Source organism: Neurospora crassa, linkage group IV (genome assembly GCF_000182925.2).
Source record: "Neurospora crassa OR74A linkage group IV, whole genome shotgun sequence".
Lineage (NCBI taxonomy): Eukaryota > Fungi > Ascomycota > Sordariomycetes > Sordariales > Sordariaceae > Neurospora > Neurospora crassa.
The window spans coordinates 4,958,802-4,980,476 of record NC_026504.1 but is presented as its reverse complement, the minus strand read 5'-3'; the positions used below and the strand labels follow the sequence as shown (position 1 = coordinate 4,980,476).

General features: G+C 53.9%; 7 protein-coding genes and 2 non-coding genes across 9 annotated transcripts; 6 read left to right on the top strand and 3 right to left on the bottom strand.

The window, feature by feature from the left end:
* Positions 1-292: 292 nt before the first annotated feature.
* On the top strand, positions 293-1,551 carry NCU07033 (hypothetical protein; the record flags this gene model as incomplete). Its single annotated transcript, XM_011395919.1, has 4 exons — positions 293-490; positions 561-776; positions 978-1,335; positions 1,394-1,551. The coding sequence occupies 4 exons, from the start codon at positions 293-295 to the stop codon at positions 1,549-1,551; spliced, it is 930 nt and encodes a 309-aa protein (XP_011394221.1).
* An 831-nt stretch (positions 1,552-2,382) lies between these two features.
* Positions 2,383-4,610, top strand: NCU07032 (hypothetical protein; the record flags this gene model as incomplete). Its single annotated transcript, XM_957078.2, has 2 exons — positions 2,383-4,084; positions 4,452-4,610. The coding sequence occupies exons 1-2, from the start codon at positions 2,426-2,428 to the stop codon at positions 4,608-4,610; spliced, it is 1,818 nt and encodes a 605-aa protein (XP_962171.1). The 5' UTR covers positions 2,383-2,425.
* A 297-nt stretch (positions 4,611-4,907) lies between these two features.
* NCU07031 (hypothetical protein) lies at positions 4,908-5,756 on the top strand (the record flags this gene model as incomplete). The annotated part of the gene is made up of 4 exons (XM_957077.3): positions 4,908-5,020; positions 5,135-5,217; positions 5,294-5,364; positions 5,541-5,756. The coding sequence occupies 4 exons, from the start codon at positions 4,908-4,910 to the stop codon at positions 5,754-5,756; spliced, it is 483 nt and encodes a 160-aa protein (XP_962170.3).
* A 613-nt stretch (positions 5,757-6,369) lies between these two features.
* Positions 6,370-8,445, bottom strand: NCU07030 (hypothetical protein; the record flags this gene model as incomplete). Its single annotated transcript, XM_957076.1, has 4 exons — positions 6,370-6,887; positions 6,970-7,962; positions 8,044-8,183; positions 8,261-8,445. The coding sequence occupies 4 exons, from the start codon at positions 8,443-8,445 to the stop codon at positions 6,370-6,372; spliced, it is 1,836 nt and encodes a 611-aa protein (XP_962169.1).
* Positions 8,446-9,525: 1,080 nt separating this feature from the next.
* On the top strand, positions 9,526-13,770 carry NCU07029 (hypothetical protein). The gene has a single exon (XM_957075.2). It carries the CDS (start codon positions 9,674-9,676, stop codon positions 13,469-13,471), a length of 3,798 nt encoding a protein of 1,265 aa, XP_962168.1. The 5' UTR covers positions 9,526-9,673; the 3' UTR covers positions 13,472-13,770.
* Positions 13,771-13,987: 217 nt separating this feature from the next.
* On the top strand, positions 13,988-15,450 carry NCU07028 (hypothetical protein; the record flags this gene model as incomplete). Its single annotated transcript, XM_957074.3, has 5 exons — positions 13,988-14,024; positions 14,629-14,651; positions 14,784-14,859; positions 14,949-15,199; positions 15,355-15,450. The coding sequence occupies 5 exons, from the start codon at positions 13,988-13,990 to the stop codon at positions 15,448-15,450; spliced, it is 483 nt and encodes a 160-aa protein (XP_962167.3).
* On the bottom strand, positions 14,283-14,367 carry NCU15199. Its single transcript has one exon. It is a non-coding gene; the product is annotated as a tRNA-Ala (tRNA).
* On the bottom strand, positions 14,399-14,483 carry NCU15198. The gene has a single exon. It is a non-coding gene; the product is annotated as a tRNA-Ala (tRNA).
* A 2,758-nt stretch (positions 15,451-18,208) lies between the features above and the next one.
* Positions 18,209-21,395, top strand: NCU07027 (glycogen phosphorylase). Its single transcript, XM_957073.3, has 4 exons — positions 18,209-18,497; positions 18,570-20,583; positions 20,635-20,707; positions 20,762-21,395. Exons 1-4 carry the CDS (start codon positions 18,332-18,334, stop codon positions 21,170-21,172), a joined length of 2,664 nt encoding a protein of 887 aa, XP_962166.2. The 5' UTR covers positions 18,209-18,331; the 3' UTR covers positions 21,173-21,395.
* The last annotated feature ends 280 nt before the right edge of the window (positions 21,396-21,675 follow it).

Below are 21,675 nucleotides of genomic sequence, written 5' to 3'. Positions count from 1 at the left end.
TGTGTCCTCATGATGCCTATCTGTCCCTCGCGTTGGTGGGTGAAGACAAGTAACGGTCGCTGTAGGATGGGGAGTATTGGTGCCGATTTCCCGTGTTCATGGAGCAGACAGCTTGGCTCTCGAAAACCAACTGAAATGAGGTAGGTCTTCTAGTTGAACGGAGAGCAGGTGCCAGATCTGGCATGATTCTGGGCACCACATTGCGTTTATAAAATGTCTCCCGGCGGCATTCATGCCACTTTGGTTGCGTTCAGGAAACCAGCCGTTTTGGTGATAATCTTTTTGGTTCATCATGAAGTCGTTACAGCTCGTTCTCGCTGCCCTCTTCCTCAGTCACGGGGCGTGGTCGCAGTTCACCGTACCGCCCGACACAACAGCCGAGCCCAATACAATCAAGACGTGCACATGGTGGCACGTGGCAGGGAGTGGCGACTCCTGTACAAGTATTGCTTCCACCTACGGGATCACGAGCGAGCAGTTCGCAAGATGGGTAAGTTCATGCTGCTGGAGATGCTGAATGGAAAGCCAGACCTTTAAGGCTATGGTTGCACATGTCGCAGGACATGACTGACTCTCCAAAGAACCCGTCCGTTGCAACGGCCTGCAAGCTCACTGTGGGCAATTCGTACTGCATCGAAAACAACTTTGGTCAGGATGACCCGCCAACGCCGTCTATATCGTCGTCCACGCTGATTGGCACTGCCACGACATCCACCACAGCCTCTACCACAACTGGCAACGGCATCTCCACGCCCACGCCTATCCAGGAGGGCATGGTGAGTAACTGTAACAAGTTTCATTTTGTTGAGCCAAACCAGGGATGCTCCACGATCGGGTCCACCTACGACGTTTCGCTCGCGCAGTTGGTAGCCTGGAATCCCGCTATTGGATCCCAATGCACGGGGCTTTGGGCGAATACATATCTCTGTGTTGGTGTCGTCGGATCGAGCACTACCTTGACGACGAAAACAACGAAGGCGACCACTACAACGAGCAGTGGGAACGGCATTACGACGCCGACGCCGACGCAAGCTGGAATGGTGGGCAACTGCGACCGCTTCCACCTTGTCAAGTCTGGAGACCAATGTGGCACCATCGCGTCGACGTACGGCATCACGCTGGCCAACTTTTATAGCTGGAACCCAGCCGTGGGGACCAGCTGCCAGTCGCTGTGGCTCGACACGTATGTGTGTGTGCGGACGATTGGGTTCGTGCCTCCCAAGACAACGACAACCACCACCAAGAAGCCGACTTCGACAACTAGCGCGGGAGGAGTTGCAACGCCGACCCCCACCCAGCCAGGAATGGTCAGTGGCTGCAAGAAGTTCCACAAGGGTGAGTCTGTCTCTTTTTGTGTCCGTGATCATGATCAATGGCCGTTGTTGCTGACCAGGGCGTGGGAACGTGTCCACAGTCGCCTCGGGAGATCAGTGCGGCACCATCGCAACGCGGTATGGCATCTCGCTGGCCAACTTTTACAGCTGGAATCCGGCCGTGGGAAGCAGTTGCCAAACCCTCTGGTTGGACTACTATGTTTGCGTTGGTCGTTAGTCGGTGGTACGACAGCTGTGTCCTCTCTTCTGTATCTTTACTCACCTTGGCCCCGTTGTCGGGTTGGCCTGGTTTTGCATGGGATTGAGGGCAGTGGTTGCCGTAGACGAGTAGAAATTCACCGGCCTAATTGAAACGACGTGCCATATCAGTGCCCGGTGCATGTGTATGTATGCGCGCTTGTCTTGGGCTTCTTGTTATCTGGGCCTGATGGCCTGACGGCACCACGCTCAAGTGGTGGGAGTATCGGGTCGGCATCCGGCCGGCAAGGGGAGCGTCATGTAACTGAATGTCCGCATGGGGTCAAGACCGAGTTTTGACGGGGAGAGATGTCTATCAAGGGCATCAAGGAGGGTGCGAGCCACAACTTAAGCAGGGTTCTTTTCGTGAGTGGTCAAGGAGTCTGGATCGAAAGGGTTGAGGGGAGGGAGAATCCAAGGAAGCAGGGCAATCAAATACAATAAAAAACAAAAAAATCCAATAGTAAGATGAGAAGTGGAAGCAGTGCCTGAGAAGTGGAAGGAAGCATGGACGAATATCGGGCAGCGTGTGCAAGGAAAGAGGAAGAGCCGATGAGGTGAGGGTAGTTGAAAGTGGGGCTGTATCTTATGTAATAGAGGTAGTACCACTGTACAACCGCACTTGGGCCACCGCAGTAGACTAGTGTACCCCCGCCTTCAGTACCTGGTAGGTAGAAACTATCAAACTCCTTGCAAGTTCGGCAGGGTTTCTGTTAGCTACGGCCCGGGTATCCGGCTTCCAATCAGGTATATAACTCCTCGTCCCCCTTACCTTACCTCTTAGTGTAGCATCCATCCAATTCCCGTACATCATCACTTCACCAAACTAAAATCATTGACTGTCGCCGGCCACCATGGTTTCCTTTCTCGACGCATACCGCCACTACTCAAAACACGGCGACTTGGGGTCAATTGAAGCCATGTTGCAGATCTGGAGGAACGAGACCGCGTCTGGTGCCAACGCCGACTTGGCCGTGTCGGATCTGCAGGACGCCATGGCCGACGTCTTTTGCGAGGCTGTCTGCCGAGGACAAGAAGCCGCCGTGCGCATGATGCTTGACGCCGGTGTTGATCCGACTCATCTTCGTCAAGCTTGTGATCCAGGCTACTCGCCTCTCCAAGTCGCCGCCGAGTATGGCCACCGCGACATTGCTCGTCTCCTGTGGAACGTGGTTGGTCCCCCGGGCCGATTCCACTCCCCTAGCCGAAGACAGCCGTCCGAAGCCATGCCGAGCTGTCTCGTACTTGCTGCCTACAACGGACACGCGCATCTGGTCGCCGACTTCCTCAGCCTCTACGACGGCTGGTCCAGTCTTGAGAGACAAACAAGCCTTTTCCAAGCGGCTGCCGTGTGGCATGACGACGTAGTCGCCTTGTTGCTAGCCAAGTTCCGCTATCAAAGTGACGACATCCAATGTGCCCTAGAAGCCGCAGTCGCCATCCACGGCCGCGACCACGCAAATGGGATACCCGTGCAGACGCGTAACGGAGAAGCTCTCAACCGGGACCACCAGATCCGCCTTGTGCGTCGACTTCTCAATGCCGGCGCAGACGTCAACCGGCCGTTCAAAAACCAGAAAGCCTTGCCCATCCACGAATCCTTCACCCAGATCGACCTTCTAAAGTTGTTCCTCGAAAAGGGTGCAGATCCCAACGCAAAGAACGGCTACGGCCAAACGGTCCTTCACAGAGCCGCCGCAAACTTCAATCCTAGCCCCCAAGGCAGACGGAATCGGGACTACCTAGAGGCCCTCCAGACCCTTCTCCAACATGGCGCATTGCCCGACGCCCCTGACAACGAAAAGGCCACGCCTCTCCACCTGCTTGCGGACACCGGCACACCTAACGTGCTTCGAACATGTCTGGAATACTGCGTCGATAGCTCCAGCGCCGTGCGCCAGCTCAACCAGTTCGGGGAGTCACTTTTACACTATGCTGCCGCTGCTGGAAACGGAGAGACTGTTGAGTATCTGCTCGACCAAGGTCTAGATGCCGACCAAGCAAATGCCAACAAGTGGACGCCTTTGCTCTGTGTGCTGACCCCCGCCAAAAGCTACAACAAAGGACAGACAGCTGCGCGGCTCGCGGTAGCCCGTCTCTTGCTCGAGCGTGGTGCCAGCGCCCAGGTGATGACGGACGAAGGATGGACTCCGTTGCATGCTCTCGCTACCGTCCGCGACGTTGACGCCACTGAAGAAGAGAGGACCGGGGTAGGAGCGTTCGCGGAGGAACTAATTGCAAGAGGCACGCCCGTCGACGCAGAAGCCAGTGTACTTCGATACTGCTCTCCCATCTTCACATCGTTTCTGTCAGGTGCCTGGGGGCATCGGATGGCTGAGCTTGTTCCCCAGTTGACTAGGTGGGCCGAGGATCGTCATTTGCAGGCGTACGAGGACTGGGAACTGACACCGCTTCAATGGGCCGGCCGTACTGGCGCAACTGATATTTTTGATGTGCTTATGAGGTACTTTGCGTCGCAAGAACAAGCTGAGCCCAGGCCTGATGAAGGTGCCGTACGTAGGTAGGTAGGTCTTGTAAGGCCAAGGAACATAGAGTTCGGTAAGATTACTGTCAAAAGAGGTAGGTCTAGGTACCTGTACACAACGAGACGGTAGGTAGCTACGCCAGGTATGTGTGCTTGATTGCTCGTACTGTTTGCTTGCTTTGTCCTTGAGCATTTCGTGTTGGTGAGCACTTGAAGATGGCCTCCCTTGTTTGTCCTTCCCTGGAGCCTGAGCCGGTTGGTTTGGCAAGTGCCAGCCATGCTGTTACCGACTGACTTCTTCCGCAGACTGCGTGACTTGTACTTTGTCAACTTCTCCCTGCAATACCCTACCTATTTGGCGTCAGTAAATAGCCCGACTCTACACAACTTCACAGACTCTCGAGTTTTCATGTTCAAAGTGTAAAAACTTCAACCGTTGGTTGGAGGTTTTCCGGTGTAGTTGGCTGCAGTCCACTCAAGGGCAACCGCCCATGACTATTTCCCGTAACGGGTCGTTGGACGCCGGTCCGAAAGACTCGCTCGAAATTGAATAATCGACGAAACGGACGAAAGAATAACTACAGCGAAGGCGATTATGTCCATGCTGATTAGTTCGAGATGCAAGTTACCGTTAGTCTACATGTCTTGCGAGCAGTGATGATCTGGACGAACTTGAAAGTATAAGAGGCACTGAGCCCCCTTGCAAAGCATGCAATCTGTTCACTCGCTCGACATCATCTATCTACCTGTCTGTCATTTTGCACACTCACATTCTTCCACAAAAAAAACCTCAAATTTTCCCCATCCTTAACAAATACAAGAGCAGTACGAATCATCTCAGAGCCGCCAACATGTCATATCACAAGCTCTTGAACGTTATCGAGCCTATCGAGTCTGGATTATTCGATTCGCTCATTGAATCTCTCAAGTCCTTGCCGACGAATTCCAACAACAACACCGAAAAGTGCACGTGGGAAACATTGGCCGGAAAAGTGGCTGATTGCCAGACCGAGTGGAAACAAGTGGTACGCCGCGTACCTGGAGGAATGTGAACAGCTTCTCCAACAAAGAAAACCAGTGGAAGTAGGGCAATGGGCAATACAGTTATGCGTTCCTCCCTCACTCAGACAGTCACCGAGCTTTACACTGCGCTGGAAGCACGTAAGAAAACTGACATGACCCTCAAGCAACTGCGGGATCAAGGGGCGGCTAATAAGGTTTACCTACTTTGCTTTAGTAACTCGCTGGACTGATAAACTCACCAACGCTTCCAAGTTTCTGGCCAAAGGCAGAGATGTGGAGAGTATAGTGCGTATCTACCTACCTACCTTCAGAGTCCACTACACAAAAATCTAACGCGTACCATTTTCCGTTAGGACCAAGACCAGACCTCCACAAAAGTCACCAAAACAACCTATCAAAGACGCCCGGGCGGAATCCGTCAAGAGAATCTTTTACAATTGCATGCCGAGTTCTATACGTAGACTGTCAACGCTTCAATCAGGAAGGACCTCATGAAAGGCGAGGACATAGAGGAGGCAAAGAAGACACAGAAGAAGCAACTGGAAGAAGTTCGAGGAGAGGAGAAACGCACCACCGCCGCCGCCGCCGCTGTAGTAGAGGAGATGCATAAGTGCTTTCTGTTTCTCTATTTGGATATCCTCGAGGCCAGATCTAGGAAATTACTAATGCCGAAGTGATGGAGAGGTAATTTGCGAGCAAGAATTCTCCCTTCGATCTATCAGTCTAGCTGTGAAGGCCGCGGAGAAAGATCGCTCCGCCCCGAAAGTCCGCCAGGCGGATCTTGCAGGGTCTCGGTCTCATGGAACGAGTACGGCCGGTTTGACACAGGACTCGGCTTCGACTTCGGCAGTCCTTGGTGGACAGGCGGCGCTGCGGAGATAGAATGAGGGGAATGGTATCAGGAAGAGAACGTCAAGCTATGTTTTCTTCTAGGTAAGGGTGACATTGATGGGTCGCTCATCTTTGTAACCGCCTTCGCGGTGGTCGTTCTTCCGTTTGTTAGATTAGGTACCCAGCAGGCTACCTGTAGTAGTTTGCTTATAGGCATAGAAAATTGGATGTCAAGCCAACATTGAAAGTCCAAGTCTGAGCTTATGTGACTTTTGCGTTTAATCCTGGACCTAACACCCAATGTCGTATGGTAGGGTGCAGGTTTTCAGTACGGTATACATACCTCTGGGTAACCCACCGTCTTCATCATCTTGATCCAATTGCTGATCTAACTAGGTACCTAGATACGTATGTAACCCAATAATTGTAGGCATTCGCTGTCATCAGACAAGTCTTTCCTTAACCTGACGCCTCACAATCCGACCTAACCTTCAATCCATGCAGCTTGCTCGCCAAGTCCTGAGCATACCCACACATAGTCATAGTGGGATTCCAACTACCCGCCGTTGGGAATAGCGCAGCCCCCGTGACGTGAACATTCTCAATCCCGTGAGGACGATAAAGCTCATCCACGGAACCACCGATTTCCTTGGGTCCCATGAAACAAGTGCTGGATTCATGAACGACACCAGGGATGCGAATGGTGTCGACTGCTGGCTTCGTCTTGCTCCACCCATGGCTTGTCTCATCCCACCATTCGATGCTGCTCGACTCGTGCTCCTCATCATCATCGCCGCCGCCACCCGCCATTGCTTTGATGGTGTCGTAGGTGGCCGTGTCCATCACGTCCCAGCAGGCATAGTCCTCGTCGGTCAAGGTGTATTGGAGGGTGACGTTGCAAGTCGGGTCGGTGCCTTTGTTGAGAGTGACGTGATTCTGGGGGTTCTTCTCGCTGAATTCGCCGAGAGCCGAGCAGACTAGGTAGGTCAAACAGTGCTGGGTTAGCTTTCTAATCATAATACTCTCTTAAAAAAGGGGCGGCTGGCGGCTTCATCATACCAAACACAACGTAGTCCTCAGAACCGACAAGTTGATCAAGCGTCGCCGCAGCCGCATAGTCTGGACACTCGCGAGCCGCGTCCTCTGCATCGTCTTTCGGGTTGGGGCTATTCAGCGCCGTGACCGAGACGTGATACTGTAGGCCGCTCTTGGGATCCCTGCCAGCCACGTATGCAGCAGCCATCGCGAGCGTATCTTCCTTCTTCCAGCCCTTGATGTTCTTCACAGGGCATCTTGCTGAGATGTGTGTCACAAAGTGGCCGGTAAGCCTCTTACCGACCGTGTCACGGCAGCTCTCGAAAGAGTTCAGCAACATGGTGGCGTTGGGAATGGCTCCAGCGCAGAGGATGATCCTGGTCTTGTTGCCAGTCCACGACAAAGTGCCCTTGCTGGTTTCGATAACACGGACAAAATCATCGTCGTCGCCTTTAGCCATGCTTGTTGCCGCACATTCAACCATGATTTCCAAAGGCGCTCCCTGGTTGGTTTTGGCCAGCTGCCTCTGTCGTTCCAAGATGCCGAGAAGCGGGCCGGGGACAGAAAACTTGTTGAATCGCAGACGAGAAGTTGGGCTGCGTCGTCCGACAGCAAGGGGGGCCGATTCAGCATAGTCGGCAGTAGGAATCTTGCAAACCGAGCGTTCGAGAATGCAATCAATGGCAGTCTGCAGGCTTCCAAAGACGCCATCGTTGATCTGAGCTGCCGGTGTGACATTCAAGAGTTCCTTGGCCTCTTTCCAGAATTGCTCGTGTGAAGCAGTCTCCTTCATGGACTCGGGAAAGTCGCGCATGAGGTCTAGACTCGGCCTCGGGCTCCAGGCGGACCAGAATGTTGATCGGCCACCGAAAAATGGGCAAGATCCGTGGCAGAACTTGAGTTCCTTTGTCTCAAAGGTCTTGCGCGAGAGGGTCCAGGGGAATGTCTCAGAAGGTCCTCCCAGAACCATTTTGAAAGGAATTGGCAGGTTCTGGAAGTGGGAAGGGAGCCAAAAGCCTGTGACATACCAAAGCATGAGACGACGGCACATATATAACGGTATAAGGGGAACCACCAATGAGAAAGTACTCTACTTACCTCCACGCTCCAAGCAAAGAATCTTGGCACACGGGTCGAGATCGAGTGCCTTCTGAATGAATGCGAGAGCAGTGAAGCCCGAACCGATGACGATGTAATCAAAGTCCCCATGGGCCAGGATATTCCCCCAGGTCTGGTCACTACAAAATAAAAATCAAGGTCAGAATTGGAATAAAAGATCTCTTGCACAAGTCAAAGTATCACCATTGCTTCATACCTCGCAAAGTAGTCAAGGGCCATAACCGACGTAGAAGTAGGTGCCTGCACGCTAGGCACAGGGTAGCCGTAAATGTTGGCTCTCTGAGGCTGGCGATCATTATGATTTTTTCCAACGCGGCAGTGGAAGCTAGGAATCGTTTTCCCTGGGATGGTCAGGTAATCTGGGAGGCTTTCGGTGTTCATGATGGAAGCAGGGATCACACGTCGTGGTGTATTGAAGAAGTGAAGCAAAAGGTTTGAATTGGTTTAATACCACCCGTTTAATGGTCGTTCATTGTCAACAGGTCTGGAGCGCCCTATTTATGCTTTCATGGCATATAGTACCTTTGTGAGCAGAATGGAATTGTGAGCAGAAAGGATAGGTAGACCACATGCATCTTGGAACGGCATAAGGAGATACACAAGAACGTTACCGACATTCTCTTTCTCCCTTAGTCTGCAGTAGAGACGCGAAAGTATCGACAGGTGGGCTACTGTTTTCAGCATGGTTGAGATATTCGTGGCGAGCTCAAATTGATGACCTCGTGAGTTTGCCTTAGAAACCGGATTGCCCGTACTATTGAAAGCCGACATGCGTGATGAGGAACGGCTTGTGCAAAAAGTCTCACTGGCACAATTATTGATATGTAAAAGCGATCACTTGTCACGCAGGGCTGACTTCTGTTTTCGGTATGACTCAGATATTCATGGCGAGCTGAAGGATCTCGATAGTCTGAATATTGCGTACTAGATACCGAAATGCGTAATTGATAGCTGCTGACCACTATTTTCAGTAAGATCGAGATGTTCGTGGCGAACTGGAAGACGTGATGAAGGCGGACCGACGTGCAAGGTTCAATTAGACTTCTTACCCCGGTCTTGGCAGGCGCCCTAACTAGTGAATCTGACGGCGGATGCTTACTGTATTCAGTTCCGTCCTTGGCCGCATTTTTCGATCGAAAGGGGGTGGCTGGACTACCGTATGTGATATTGACTGCTGAAGTATAGACCACGTTCTCGACTGACGCTAACGAACCGTGCCGTCCTGACATGACGATGCCTCGACCTGCCTGAACTTTTGCTCTTCAATGATTTGGTGTTGGACCCCTGTTTCAGCTTGCCACTGAGCATCATCTTGCACGAGTCTGCCGCCTCTGACAGTTTTGGACTCGGCCCGCAGTAGCAAACGTCATCTTGGAGCTCTAGGCAGAGAAGATGGACTCTTTGTGGAAAAATCACAATGGCTGAGCAGGATAGACGTTGTGATGGGGCAAGTCACCAACATGAAGCGAGTGTATCTGTCTTAGATAAAGAGTCAGTATCTCCGTCCTCAAACTCTCATCTCAGACAGCATTAGAAGACCAAAAAACCCAAAACCAGCGATTCAACAAACAAACAAACACCATAAACCAGTTTGCAACATCAAAAAGACATGACCTGGCACGCCCAACTTGCGTTGGTGCTGGCTCTGGTCTGCCCAGCGGCCGCCTCGTGCTCCGGCAAGTCAGACGCCTGCTCCTCTAACCCAATCCCACTGAGGCAATTCAACGCCCTCAACTACCAGGCCGATACGTGCAACCTCAAGTGGAACCGCGGCTGCACCAGCCTGGACAAGCACGGCGTGCTGCAGCAGAAGCCGCCGCCGTACTCGTTATGCAACTCGGGGCACCAGCCGGCCGGGCTGATACCCGTCGACGCCTACACGCTGTCGCTGCAGAACAACAACTTCGCACCGGGCTCGGCCAAATGGACGCTGCACGGTCTATGGCCTGGGTCGGTTGACGGCACTGGCGGAAAGAACCAGCCCTACGGCTGCCTGAACGGCGAGGGCTTCAACGAGACAATTCTTACGACCTTTGACGGCCTGCTCAACTACTTCTGGCCGACAAACGCAAAGTTCAACAACACGATGCAATGCTTCATCCTGTCCGAATGGATGAAGCACGGCACCTGCGCAGTAATCCCCGGCGCTGACGGCACCGCTTTCCGGCTGCCGCAGGAGGACTATTTCCGCACCGCGTTTGTAATCGCCAACGAGTTCAATGAAAGCCCGACGCTGCGCAACCAGCTGCTGGAAAAAGTGAAGCTGGACGACGTAGAGCCGCTCATTAGCACCCGCTGCGTGCAGTGCGCGTATCTGGCAACGGTGGGCTGGACAGGCACCGATGTGGCGAGCGTGCCGCGCATGTCAGGCGACTGCATTGACCAGTGCTTTGAGTGCGGTGACTTCTGGGACACATGCCCGCCGGCTCAGCTGGAAAGCACCGTGATGCTGAACTCGAGCAATGCGCCGCGGGAGAAGAGGGACAGCAGCAGTACCAGCAATGCAACTGCAAGCTTCCCGCTGCTGGAATTTGCCATGCCGGCCTTCATGAGCAGTGAAAACACCTCCCCCTGGGAGGGCACCTGGCGCTCGTTTGGCGCCGAGGAGGGCGGGTCCGGCAAGTTCGAGTTCGCGCAGACCTTTACTGACAACGTCCTGACCGTCACCACTGACAGCCCATACCCCCGGACGTGCACCTACGAGCGGCGCGGCCCCAAGGAGCTTGTCCTACGATGCGGCGGCGACCATCTGGAGGACTGCCTGGTGCAGCGGTTGCCGGATATTGGCGGGCTCGAGGCGGCCTTTTTGGCATGCAACCACACTGGGGAGCCGGCGCCGGCGAGCTTCTACGCCGCCATGGACACAAAAGGGTGCGGCAACTTTCTCATGTTCCGCTGTAAGGCGTCGGCGGCGGGCTGTTCCTTTTCCCCGGATGCTATCTCGGCGTCTGAGCCCAAGACCGAGACCAAGACTGAGCCCGAGTCCGGGTTCGAGTCCGAGTCCAAGCCCAGCCCTGTGAGCCACTTCCAGCCTGGCATTGCCGGAGCACCCCCCGCGCTGCTGGGCTCGTGGCGCTCACTGCAGGTATCTAGCGACTATGAAGAGGGCCTTGCACAATGGAACTTTACTGCCGACGGCCAGGCGTCGCTGCGGTGGCCAAACTACCCCAACCGCGCCGTGCAGCGCTACTCAGTCTCTCATTCGGATGAGGACCCCAGCCTGGTGCTTCTTGCCAGCGCCAGCGGCACTATCACCACCTGTCGCTTCCAGTTCCAGTACCAGCCGGTGTACTCGTACGCCGTGCTCGACTGCGGAGCGGCAGTAGACAACGAGGAGGTTACACAGGTTACGAAATGGGCCATGGGCCGGTGCAACCCGTGCAGCGCCCACTGTCGCTACTCATGCGGCCCCGAGAACGACTTCTGTGGTGCCGGCTCGTGCGACCCAGCCGAGTCGGTAGAAGCCGCATCCGTCGATGCCCTGCCCTCGCTGTTTGACATTACGCGCGCAACACTCAAAGACGGCCATGACTGGTGCACGCCCGAAGACTCCGGCTGCTGGCCCACCAAGACGGCCATCCGCAAGCTGGAACAGGAGCTGGACCCCACAGTGCCCCGGCTCGGCCTCCGGTGGCACAGCTACCCGGACCCGCAGCCGGCGCCGGTACCAATGGGCTCCATTGATAACCAGTCCTTCTACGGCCTCGGTAACGCACCCCAGGGTCTCAAGGCGCTATACTACTACGAGGACATCGCCGAGATGCAGCGCCCATGTTTCAACCAGGCCGACCCTCCTGCCGTGTATAACACCGCGTCCGACATGTGCAAGGCGGCGGTGCACCAAAACGAGTACCGCAACTGGAACCCCTTCATCGTTGTCTTCCCGCTCAACGAGCGCCATGTGGTCGCCGCCCTCAACTTTGCCGCGCGGCACCGCCTGTGTATTGCCACTGCCGGCACCGGCCACGAGTACAACAGCCGCAACTCGTGCCCGACTGGCGGCATCCTCATCCGCACAATCCTGCTCAAGGACAAGACCTTTATGCCTACCTGGCCCGAGGATTCGACCTTGGCCCCTGCTGGAGCATTCCGCTTTGGTGCCGGCTCCACCTTCGCCGAGATGCACGCCTTCTCAAAAGACTACTCCCGTGTTATTTCATCGGGCTGGTGCTCCACCGTCGGCATGGTCGGCTTCCATCTCGGGGGCGGTCACGGGCCCTTTGCGCCGTCCATGGGCCTCGGCGTCGATAACGTGCTTGAAATTGAAGTTCTGCAGGTCGGTCGCAACACCTACGGCCAGCCCGTTGTCCACAAGAAGATCGCCAGTCGCAACCGCAATCCACAGCTCTTCTGGGCCATGCGCGGCGGCGGTGGTAGCGTTTGGGGCGTCGTTCTTTCCATGACAATCCGCGCCCACCCCGTGCCCGATGGAGGCCTCAGCCGCGTGTACATGTCCCAGACCGGCACCTTTTGCCCAGACGACTCGAGTAAGTTTGGCTACCAGTGGCTGCGCGGCATGTGGACTCGCTTCACCGCGTGGCAGCTGAGCCTCAACCAAAAGGTCAGCACGCAGCCCGGCTTCTTTATCAACACCACCCTGTACAATGAGAAGCGCAACCTTTGTTCCGTCACTTGGGAATTCAAATTTGAGTACTTCTACGCCGGCGGTCAGGCAGAGCAGGACTACATTCGATTCCGCGACGGCCTCAAGGACGTGCTGCAGACGGACACCGTGTGGGAGGACAATTACAAGTCAGCCTATGATTACCTCGTCTCCATGGCCGCCGACAAGTTTACACTCGTCCCCGTGAACCCGCTGCCGGCGCAGCACCCGCCCTCGGACGTGGCTACAGGCTCTCAGAACTCGGTCCTTGTCTCGCGGCAGGCCTTGAAGACAAAGTTCACCTCGACCATGATGGACGTGCTGGACATCTGCGTTAAGTCCCTGAAGAATCCTGATAAGACGTCGCCGGATGTGTCGGGCTATCGCTGCGGCTTCCACTACCTCTACACGTCGCTGACGGGCAACCTGGGGAGCACACAGCCTGGCGACACGGCCATCTCGCCGGGCTTCCGCTCGGCGCTCATGCTGTGGAATGCGCGCACCTTGACGACGCAGCAGTCAAATGACACGGTGTACAAGCTTGGGCCCAACAGCTACTTCTCCGAGAGCTCGTATGTGATGCATAACTGGACGGCGAGGTACTGGGGCGAAAAGGCGTACGAACAGTTGCTGGGCGTGAAGAAGGCGCACGACCCGGGGAATCATTTCTGGTGCCATCACTGTGTTGGGGACAATCCGGATGATGCGTTTGGGGAGCCGTTGGGTGCTGCGGCTCAGGCTGATTTTGGAGACCAGCCGGATGCGGCGGCTCAGGCTGAGTTTGTCGAGCAAGAAAAGTTGTAAAGCAGCAGTTGCGTGTTTGGCTGAGTGTGCTGGCCTAATATAACCCCTGGCCTTTGCAAAATAAAGTATTCTGTAAAAGACTTAGCTGTGCCTCTAGTGGAAGGAATAAATACTTGTTGGATTGCACCAGATCGATCACCAATTGGATCAAGATGAATTGCGACAGAGAATTGTGCGCTCATAAAACAACCGGTGCAAATGCATGTAAGGGCCGCACGTCACTCGTTCTTTGAGGTGCATTAGTCTTCGGCCGCGAGACAAGATTATGAAGATAAAGTACTTACCGCTGCTTTTACCACTAGTAATGTCCTCTTTGGTCACCTCGCTCTAAGGTGACAAAAAGAACCCAAGGCCCGAGTTGTCCTGGTGCACAATGTTGCCTGTTGGGCCGCGGATCTCGACCCCCCCTCTGAGTAGCATGCCGTCGAGCAGGTCGGGGAGGGCGCCGCATAGCTGGACGGGGGAGAGAAGTGAGATTCGATGGTAAACTTGAAGATGGCATTTGCTGAGGGGGTAATGTTCGGAGAGGTGGGTGAGCTGGGAAAGGTTGACGGTTGGCTTTTCTTGGGGCGGTATCTGCTTCTCGGCGGTTGCGGCAGGCTTCGCTGATAGGGTCATGCTGAGGCAAAAGCATGACCGCCCCATCGAAGGTAGACCAGGACGAGCATCTTGTTTCGTAGTGTGAAAGTCAACCTAGATGTGCTGGCAGATTCCAAGACCCACTCAGGTAAAAAGGAGAAGATACAATGAGGAAGAATAAGAAACGGAAGCAAAAAAAAGATGATCTCGAACCGCCTCGTTATTCCAAATTTGGACGAGCTGGGAATCGAACCCAGGACCTTTCGCATACAGGTGAGTATGCTAAGCGAACGCTCTACCAACTGAGCCACACGCCCGAGACAGTGGAGAATGAAGATTATCGAGAATTGGACGAGCTGGGAATCGAACCCAGGACCTTTCGCATGCTCAGAAACATGCTAAGCGAACGCTCTACCAACTGAGCCACACGCCCTTGATCTTATGGTTGGAAGTCGGCGACGTGTGGAGGGCTTATGATTGCAATTCCGGAACATGCAGAATGCCTATGTGCAATGGTCACGAAACAGGGACGTGGGAAGACCGACGATGGCAAATCGGACTTACCTAGAAGACACCAGTGGGCGGGCATGTTAGTTCCAGGGTATGTCACAACGGCAAGTGAGCCTGAGTAGGTAGGTAAGAGGGAGAGAAGGAAGACCAGCACCACATCATCATGCCCCTCCATAACACTTCAGAAAGGGTTTAGCGACTTACGTACTGTTCACTCGGTCAGTTGAGGTCTGTTGAATATGGCACTTGGTCGATGCTCCAATACTTGAATCCATACTTCCGGAAGAAACGAAAGGGCCGTAAGAGGTTTGGTGGGGTTTGGTGTGCGGACCGTTCTATATAGATCGACCACTCAAGAGGCTGACAAGTGACAGATGAACCCTTGAAGCGGCTGGGACAGGTGAACTCTTCAGGTACGGTGATGCCGACACCGCTGGCACCGTCGACTTGACTACTGTCTTGGAGACGCCCACATTCTCTCGCCGCTGCGGTTCCAACGAGATCAAGTGCTTCAGTGAGAACCAGGCGGCTGCTTCGTCCTGCATGACTCTAATCGACGGCTTGCTTGCCACTCGTAACAACTTTCCGAATAGCCCTCGCTGTGTGCGCCAGCTGGGCCGACAACTTGTCGCATGCCTGGTATGTTCACCTTGGCCATAGCGCGGCGGCGAGCCTCAAGAGATGCCGCGCAAGTGCTGAATGGGTATCTGGTAAGTCTCATGACTCCTTGCTCGGCAGCACCTACACCACACAATGCTTGTCTAACCGCCCAACTGACTGCAACAACAACTAAGGGGGCTGTTGATGGTGAAGTAAGCGGCAAAGATGGGGCAATATTTGATGAGTTTGCGAGGGCTTGTGAGGAGATGGATGGGAAAATCAAGGAATGAGGTGGATGTAGGAATATGAAAAGGGCGTGGTTTCGAGAGCTGAGACTTGTAGTCATGGCCGTACGGTAGCGTACTGGATAATCCATAAGTCATCCTCTGTAAGTCCCATGATGGATGAGCCTTCGGGAACCGTACCCTGAATCTGCTTTGCAACAATTCAACTAGAGTCTGCCGGGATCAAGTCATATAGGCCGTTCCTCTGCTTCCGCTCCTGAGGGTTTTCCCAATTTCTGAGGGAGAATGAAGGCTGAGCCACAGTAAAGCCCACTTTGTCAAATGAAGGCGGCTGTGAACCTTCCACTTGCTTGCCCCTTGAAAGTTCAGGAAAACAACAATGGGTGAAGAGCGAGATGATAAAGGAGAAATGAAAGTGAAAAAAGGTGACAATACCCTGATCCAATGGCCAAAGAAGGACAAAACTCAACAATCTTTTAGAAAACTAGGTGAGGATGGGTGGACTTTGTCAATGTACCTATGAGTAGTAGTTCAACGCGTAGGGTGAATGCGGCCAGCCACAGGCGTGATGTTGAACCGATGACCTTGGGGAAGACATAAGAGGTTGCTGAAGATTCCGGATGTTGATCTTGTCATGATGCGACCCCCACTCGAGGTTGTGCTGGTCGTTGGATGGAACCTTGACGGGTTGTCGGATTACAGTGGTTTGCCCTCAGTGACGGCAGAGCTATGGGATCACGACATGTCGTCGACGACGCTGGTTGGCGCTTGGGGTTATACAGCTGAAGTTGACTTGATGCTTAAACTGTTGTCGCCGGTGGGTGGTAGGTTGTGAACCGGGGAGGCGCTCCGGCGAAGTTATCTAGACTCGCATCGACATTTCGAAACCACGTCGAAGGAGCTTAGTGGGCTTCCAGGACACCAGGTGACCATGAAAGCCACGTGGAGAGCGCTCGAAGTAGGGGCCGATGATTATCACCCGAAAATTCGCAAAGTCGGGGTCGGGGCCGGAAGTAGGTAGTCGAAGTAGCGGGAGGTTGGGAGCAGAGGAGAGGATGCCATGGGATCCGTCATGTCTTTCCGACGCGTAGATTCCCTTCGGATCATCGGCAATGGCGTGCTCTTCGCAATGTCGTTATCGGGACTGTAGTTGAGATTGCGCTGTTTCGGGCCAGTTGAATGATTTGCCGAAGTTAGTAAGGAGTGGCAGACTGGTGTTCAAATGGGAGAAGGAGGTGAAAGTTTCACAAGGGAGACGGCAAAGGCGATGATGTCAGTCATTGGAGAAAGCAACTACATAATTGGACCAGGAACCCCTCCTTTTGGTGGGCATAGGCCCCACTATCAGTTGTGAAAGGTGGGGTCAGCATCGGAGCCCGGGGAAGGCGCTAGGTAGCAGGGGTGAGCTGAACCTTGCAGTGACTTTAGAGAACGACTCCGAGGGAAGGAGGAACACCTCGAATCACCATCACTCCGAGTCAACGTTCGAGTGAGACGACCGGTTCATGAAAGGCTGCACTGTCCAAGTGCTTGGGCAGTGACCATCTGGATGGACATATGAAACCCCAATTTCAAGCCCAGACATATCGTTGGCTTCAGTTTGGAGGTGTTCTCATTGAACAAGAAGCACCAAAGGTTGGTAGTATCACGGTTGGGCTCCAGTTCCCAGCGCTACCTAACTCGGAAGCAGGAACGGGTTCGGCTTTGATACGTCCGTGAAAGCTTGACGTACCAGGCCGACTTGAAGCGTGTCATCTGCGGAGAGAAAGAAATGCATGCAAAGAATCAAAGAGAAGAAGAAGCTGGAGGGGCCAATGGGGGTTGATCAACACCAGTGATGGAATGGAAGGGAGAGAGCAATGAGAAAGGTTTGCCGGGTAGGGCAAGACTGACGACAGCTGCAGCAAGAGAAGAGGGGCAGCTCCCAGGCATCATCAATGGTCCATCCTCACCACTCACCCATTGAGCTTGACAATACTACTACCCATCCAAGAGATGCAGCGGGTAACCGGCGGCCATCCTTCATGAGAGCTCCCGGCTTTGACACTGACAGATCACAGCGTCGAGCTTGGTCGGACTGCTCGTGAGTGAGGGTGGGTTGAGCTACCAATCAAAAGGAAGCAAGTGCTGCTGAATCTGGCACTTCCCCTCTCTTGACGAGACCTGAGCTTCGGGATCTCTTCCCGTTCCTAGCCTCGAGTCTGGCTGGCTCCGTCTTATTATAAGTGCCTTCAGTTCATATCACATCTCATACCATGGAACCTATCTCTATGTCCTTCCCACTTTTGTTGGTTTCTTGATAACCCCCCTCATTATTTCAGTCCATTTCTATCTACCTCTAGGTACTTGTTGTTCTCTTCACTTTCATCACCGCTTTTCGTAACAACATCCCTCACTCGGACTGCCCCACTTACCTCTATTTTTGAACGAGCAATCGAAAGATCTCGATACTAGACCTAAACTCACACAACCCGCGTACCCTCCCCCAGGCCCCAGCAGCCCTGCACCAGTCACGGTGCAGCATTCCACTGGCTAGCCAACAGAGCTACGGGGAGCTCCAGTAGCTTCGCGCGGGGTCGATTCCCTTGGAAGCCGCTAAGAGCATCTAGCCCATCAAGGTACGTGGTGCTGCCCCACTTGCTCGTCTCACTGTTTCCAACCCCAGCGGGCATGATTCCATCCTCCAATCCATTAATGGTCTGGGTCAGCCCAATGGAACCTCGGACCAGAGACACCACCTAGGAATAGGATCATATCATACGTTTTGAATGTCATGGCATGTCATCCGATGGTTCCCCAAGCTATATCTGTTGTTGTATCCCCAAGGGATTGGATCCCCCTCCTCTCTCCTTCCCCATCTATGAACGCTTCCTGACGTTCTGATCCCACCTCTATTTAGCAACCCCCCATTCATCCATCTCCTACAATGGCCTCCAACACCACACAGCGTGTTCCCCTTAGAGAGAGGAGGCCATCCGTTGGCGCTCCTCTCGTCGATATCCAAGGAGGTGTTGCTCCCGCCGGCGTCTCCCGACCCAAACACAAGAGAACCCTCACCGGCTTCGGTCCTGGAGAGATCAAGAATGTTGAAGGTATGGTTGGTCCCTTGACACCAACACTACCTCCTGGTACCAACACTAACATCATTTGTTGATATCACTCAGCCTCCATCCCCGAGCCCCAGCGCAAGGCTTGGCTCGCCCACCAGACCAGCGGCTTCAAGGACAAGGACGGCTTCGAAACCGAGGTTGTGCGCCATGTCGAGACCACCCTTGCCCGTAGCATGTACAACTGCGACGAACAGGCCGCCTACTCTGCCTGCAGTCTGGCCTTCCGTGACCGTCTCATCCTCGAGTGGAACCGCACCCAGCAGCGCCAGACCTTCGCCGACAGCAAGCGTGTCTACTATCTCTCCCTAGAGTTCCTCATGGGCCGTGCCCTCGACAACGCCATGCTCAACATCGGTCAGAAGGACGTGGCCAAGGCTGGTCTGGCCGAACTCGGCTTCAGAATCGAGGATGTCATCGAACAGGAGCACGATGCTGCTCTCGGAAACGGTGGCCTTGGTCGTCTCGCTGCCTGCTTCCTCGACAGTCTGGCTTCCCTCAACTACTCGGCCTGGGGTTACGGCCTCAGGTACCGCTATGGTATCTTCAAGCAAGAGATCATCGACGGCTACCAGGTCGAGGTGCCAGACTACTGGCTCGACTTCAACCCATGGGAGTTCCCGCGTCACGATGTCACCGTTGACATCCAGTTCTACGGCCATGTCACCAAGCGCACTGATGACAACGGCAAGACCATCGCTACCTGGGAGGGCGGCGAGATCGTCAAGGCTGTTGCTTATGACGTCCCCATTCCCGGTTATGCCACTCCTTCGACCAACAACCTGAGACTGTGGTCCAGCAAGGCTGCCAGCGGAGAGTTTGACTTCCAAAAGTTCAATAGCGGCGACTACGAGAACTCGGTCGCTGACCAGCAGCGTGCCGAGACCATCAGCGCTGTGCTCTACCCCAACGACAACCTCGATCGCGGAAAGGAGCTTCGTCTCAAGCAGCAATACTTCTGGGTTGCCGCTTCCCTCTACGACATTGTCCGCCGTTTCAAAAAGTCGAGGCGCCCATGGAAGGAGTTCCCCGACCAAGTGGCCATTCAGCTGAACGACACCCACCCGACTCTGGCTGTCGTCGAACTCCAGCGTATCCTTGTTGATCTTGAGGGCCTTGACTGGGAGGAGGCCTGGAATATCGTCACTAACACTTTCGGTTACACCAACCACACCGTCCTGCCTGAGGCTCTCGAGAAATGGTCCGTCCCTTTGTTCCAGCATCTCCTGCCCCGCCACCTCCAGCTCATCTACGACATCAACCTGTTCTTCCTCCAGAGCGTCGAGCGCAAGTTCCCCAAAGATCGCGAGATGCTTGCCCGTGTCTCCATCATCGAGGAGTCTCAGCCCAAGATGGTCCGCATGGCTCACTTGGCTATTGTTGGTTCTCACAAGGTCAACGGTGTTGCTGAGCTGCACTCTGATCTCATCAAGACCACCATCTTCAAGGACTTCGTCGAGGTCTTTGGTCCTGACAAGTTCACCAACGTCACCAACGGTATCACTCCCCGCAGATGGCTCCACCAGGCCAACCCTCGCCTCTCCGAGCTTATCTCCAGCAAGACGGGTAGCCAGAACTTCCTCAAGGATCTGACGGAGCTGGCCAAGATTGAGCACTACAAGGATGACAAGGCGTTCCGTAAGGAGTGGGCTGAGATCAAGTATGCCAACAAGGTCCGTCTGGCCAAGCACATCAAGAAGACTACCGGTGTCGATGTCAATCCCTCTGCCCTGTTTGACGTCCAGGTCAAGCGTATCCACGAGTACAAGCGCCAACAGATGAACATCTTTGGCGTCATCCACCGCTATCTTACCCTCAAATCTCTCTCGCCTGAGGAGAGGAAGAAGTTCCAACCCAGAGTTTCCATCTTTGGTGGCAAGGCTGCCCCCGGCTACTGGATGGCCAAGCAGATTATTCACTTGATCAACGCTGTCGGGGCCGTTGTCAACAACGACAAGGATATTGGTGATCTGCTCAAGGTCATCTTCCTCGAGGATTACAATGTCAGCAAGGCCGAGATGATCATTCCCGCTTCGGATCTCAGCGAGCATATCTCGACTGCCGGTACCGAGTAAGTTTTCCGTTGTGAGGGTTGTGAAAGTTAGAAGCTAACCTTGAACAGGGCCTCTGGTACCAGTAACATGAAGTTCGTCCTCAACGGTGGTCTCATCATCGGAACATGCGATGGTGCCAATGTAAGCAACAACCCTCTGTTCTATGCCATGTCTTCTCTCGCTAACCCTCTCCAGATCGAAATCACCCGCGAAATCGGCGAGCAAAACATCTTCCTCTTTGGTAACCTCGCTGAAGACGTTGAGGATATCCGCCACAACCATACTTACGGCTCGTACACGGTCGACCCCGACCTCGTCAAGGTGTTTGAGGCCATCGAGAAGGGCACCTTCGGTGAGCCCAACGACTTTATGGGCATGATCTCTGCCGTCCGCGACCATGGCGATTTCTATCTCGTTTCAGATGACTTCCACAGCTACATTGAGACGCAGGAGCTCGTCGACAAGGCCTACCGCGACCAAGAGGGCTGGATCACCAAGAGCATTGAGAGCGTGGCGAGGATGGGCTTCTTCAGCTCGGATCGCTGCATCAATGAGTATGCAGAGGGCATCTGGAATATTGAGCCTTTGGCTGTCAAGGACCAGTAAGGGGCGGAAACACCAACTGGGGAAAGGGAGAAGGAAGATGAAATGGGGGAAGCTGGATACCTACCTACAGTATCGTTGAATAATCGTTTGTTGGGTGGAAAGTGGAATGAGGGGACATGGGGTTGATGACTTAGCTTCTTGATTACGCCGTTACGATTCACATGATCCTATGAGTGACGGCCTTTACTTGAAACAAGAAATTTATGACTTTTTCGACATTTCCCTGAATGCCTAATAGTTTTCACGACGCCCTTGACAAGGGGGCATGACCGTGATTTAACAGAAATAAGCAGCAGGAGTAAAAAGGGATCATGTGCTTGGTGCTCTAAATTTCGGTCTAGGCGAATTTCCATTATACTGCTGCTATATTCATCTCCAAACAAGCTCCACGTCAAATGGATTTGTTGAGTGACTGTCTCTTCATTGCCTCTTCTTGACTCCAATGGTACAGTGTAGTGGTTCTTATTGTCATCAAGCTTTTTCTGTCTCCTTCTTTTTATTCC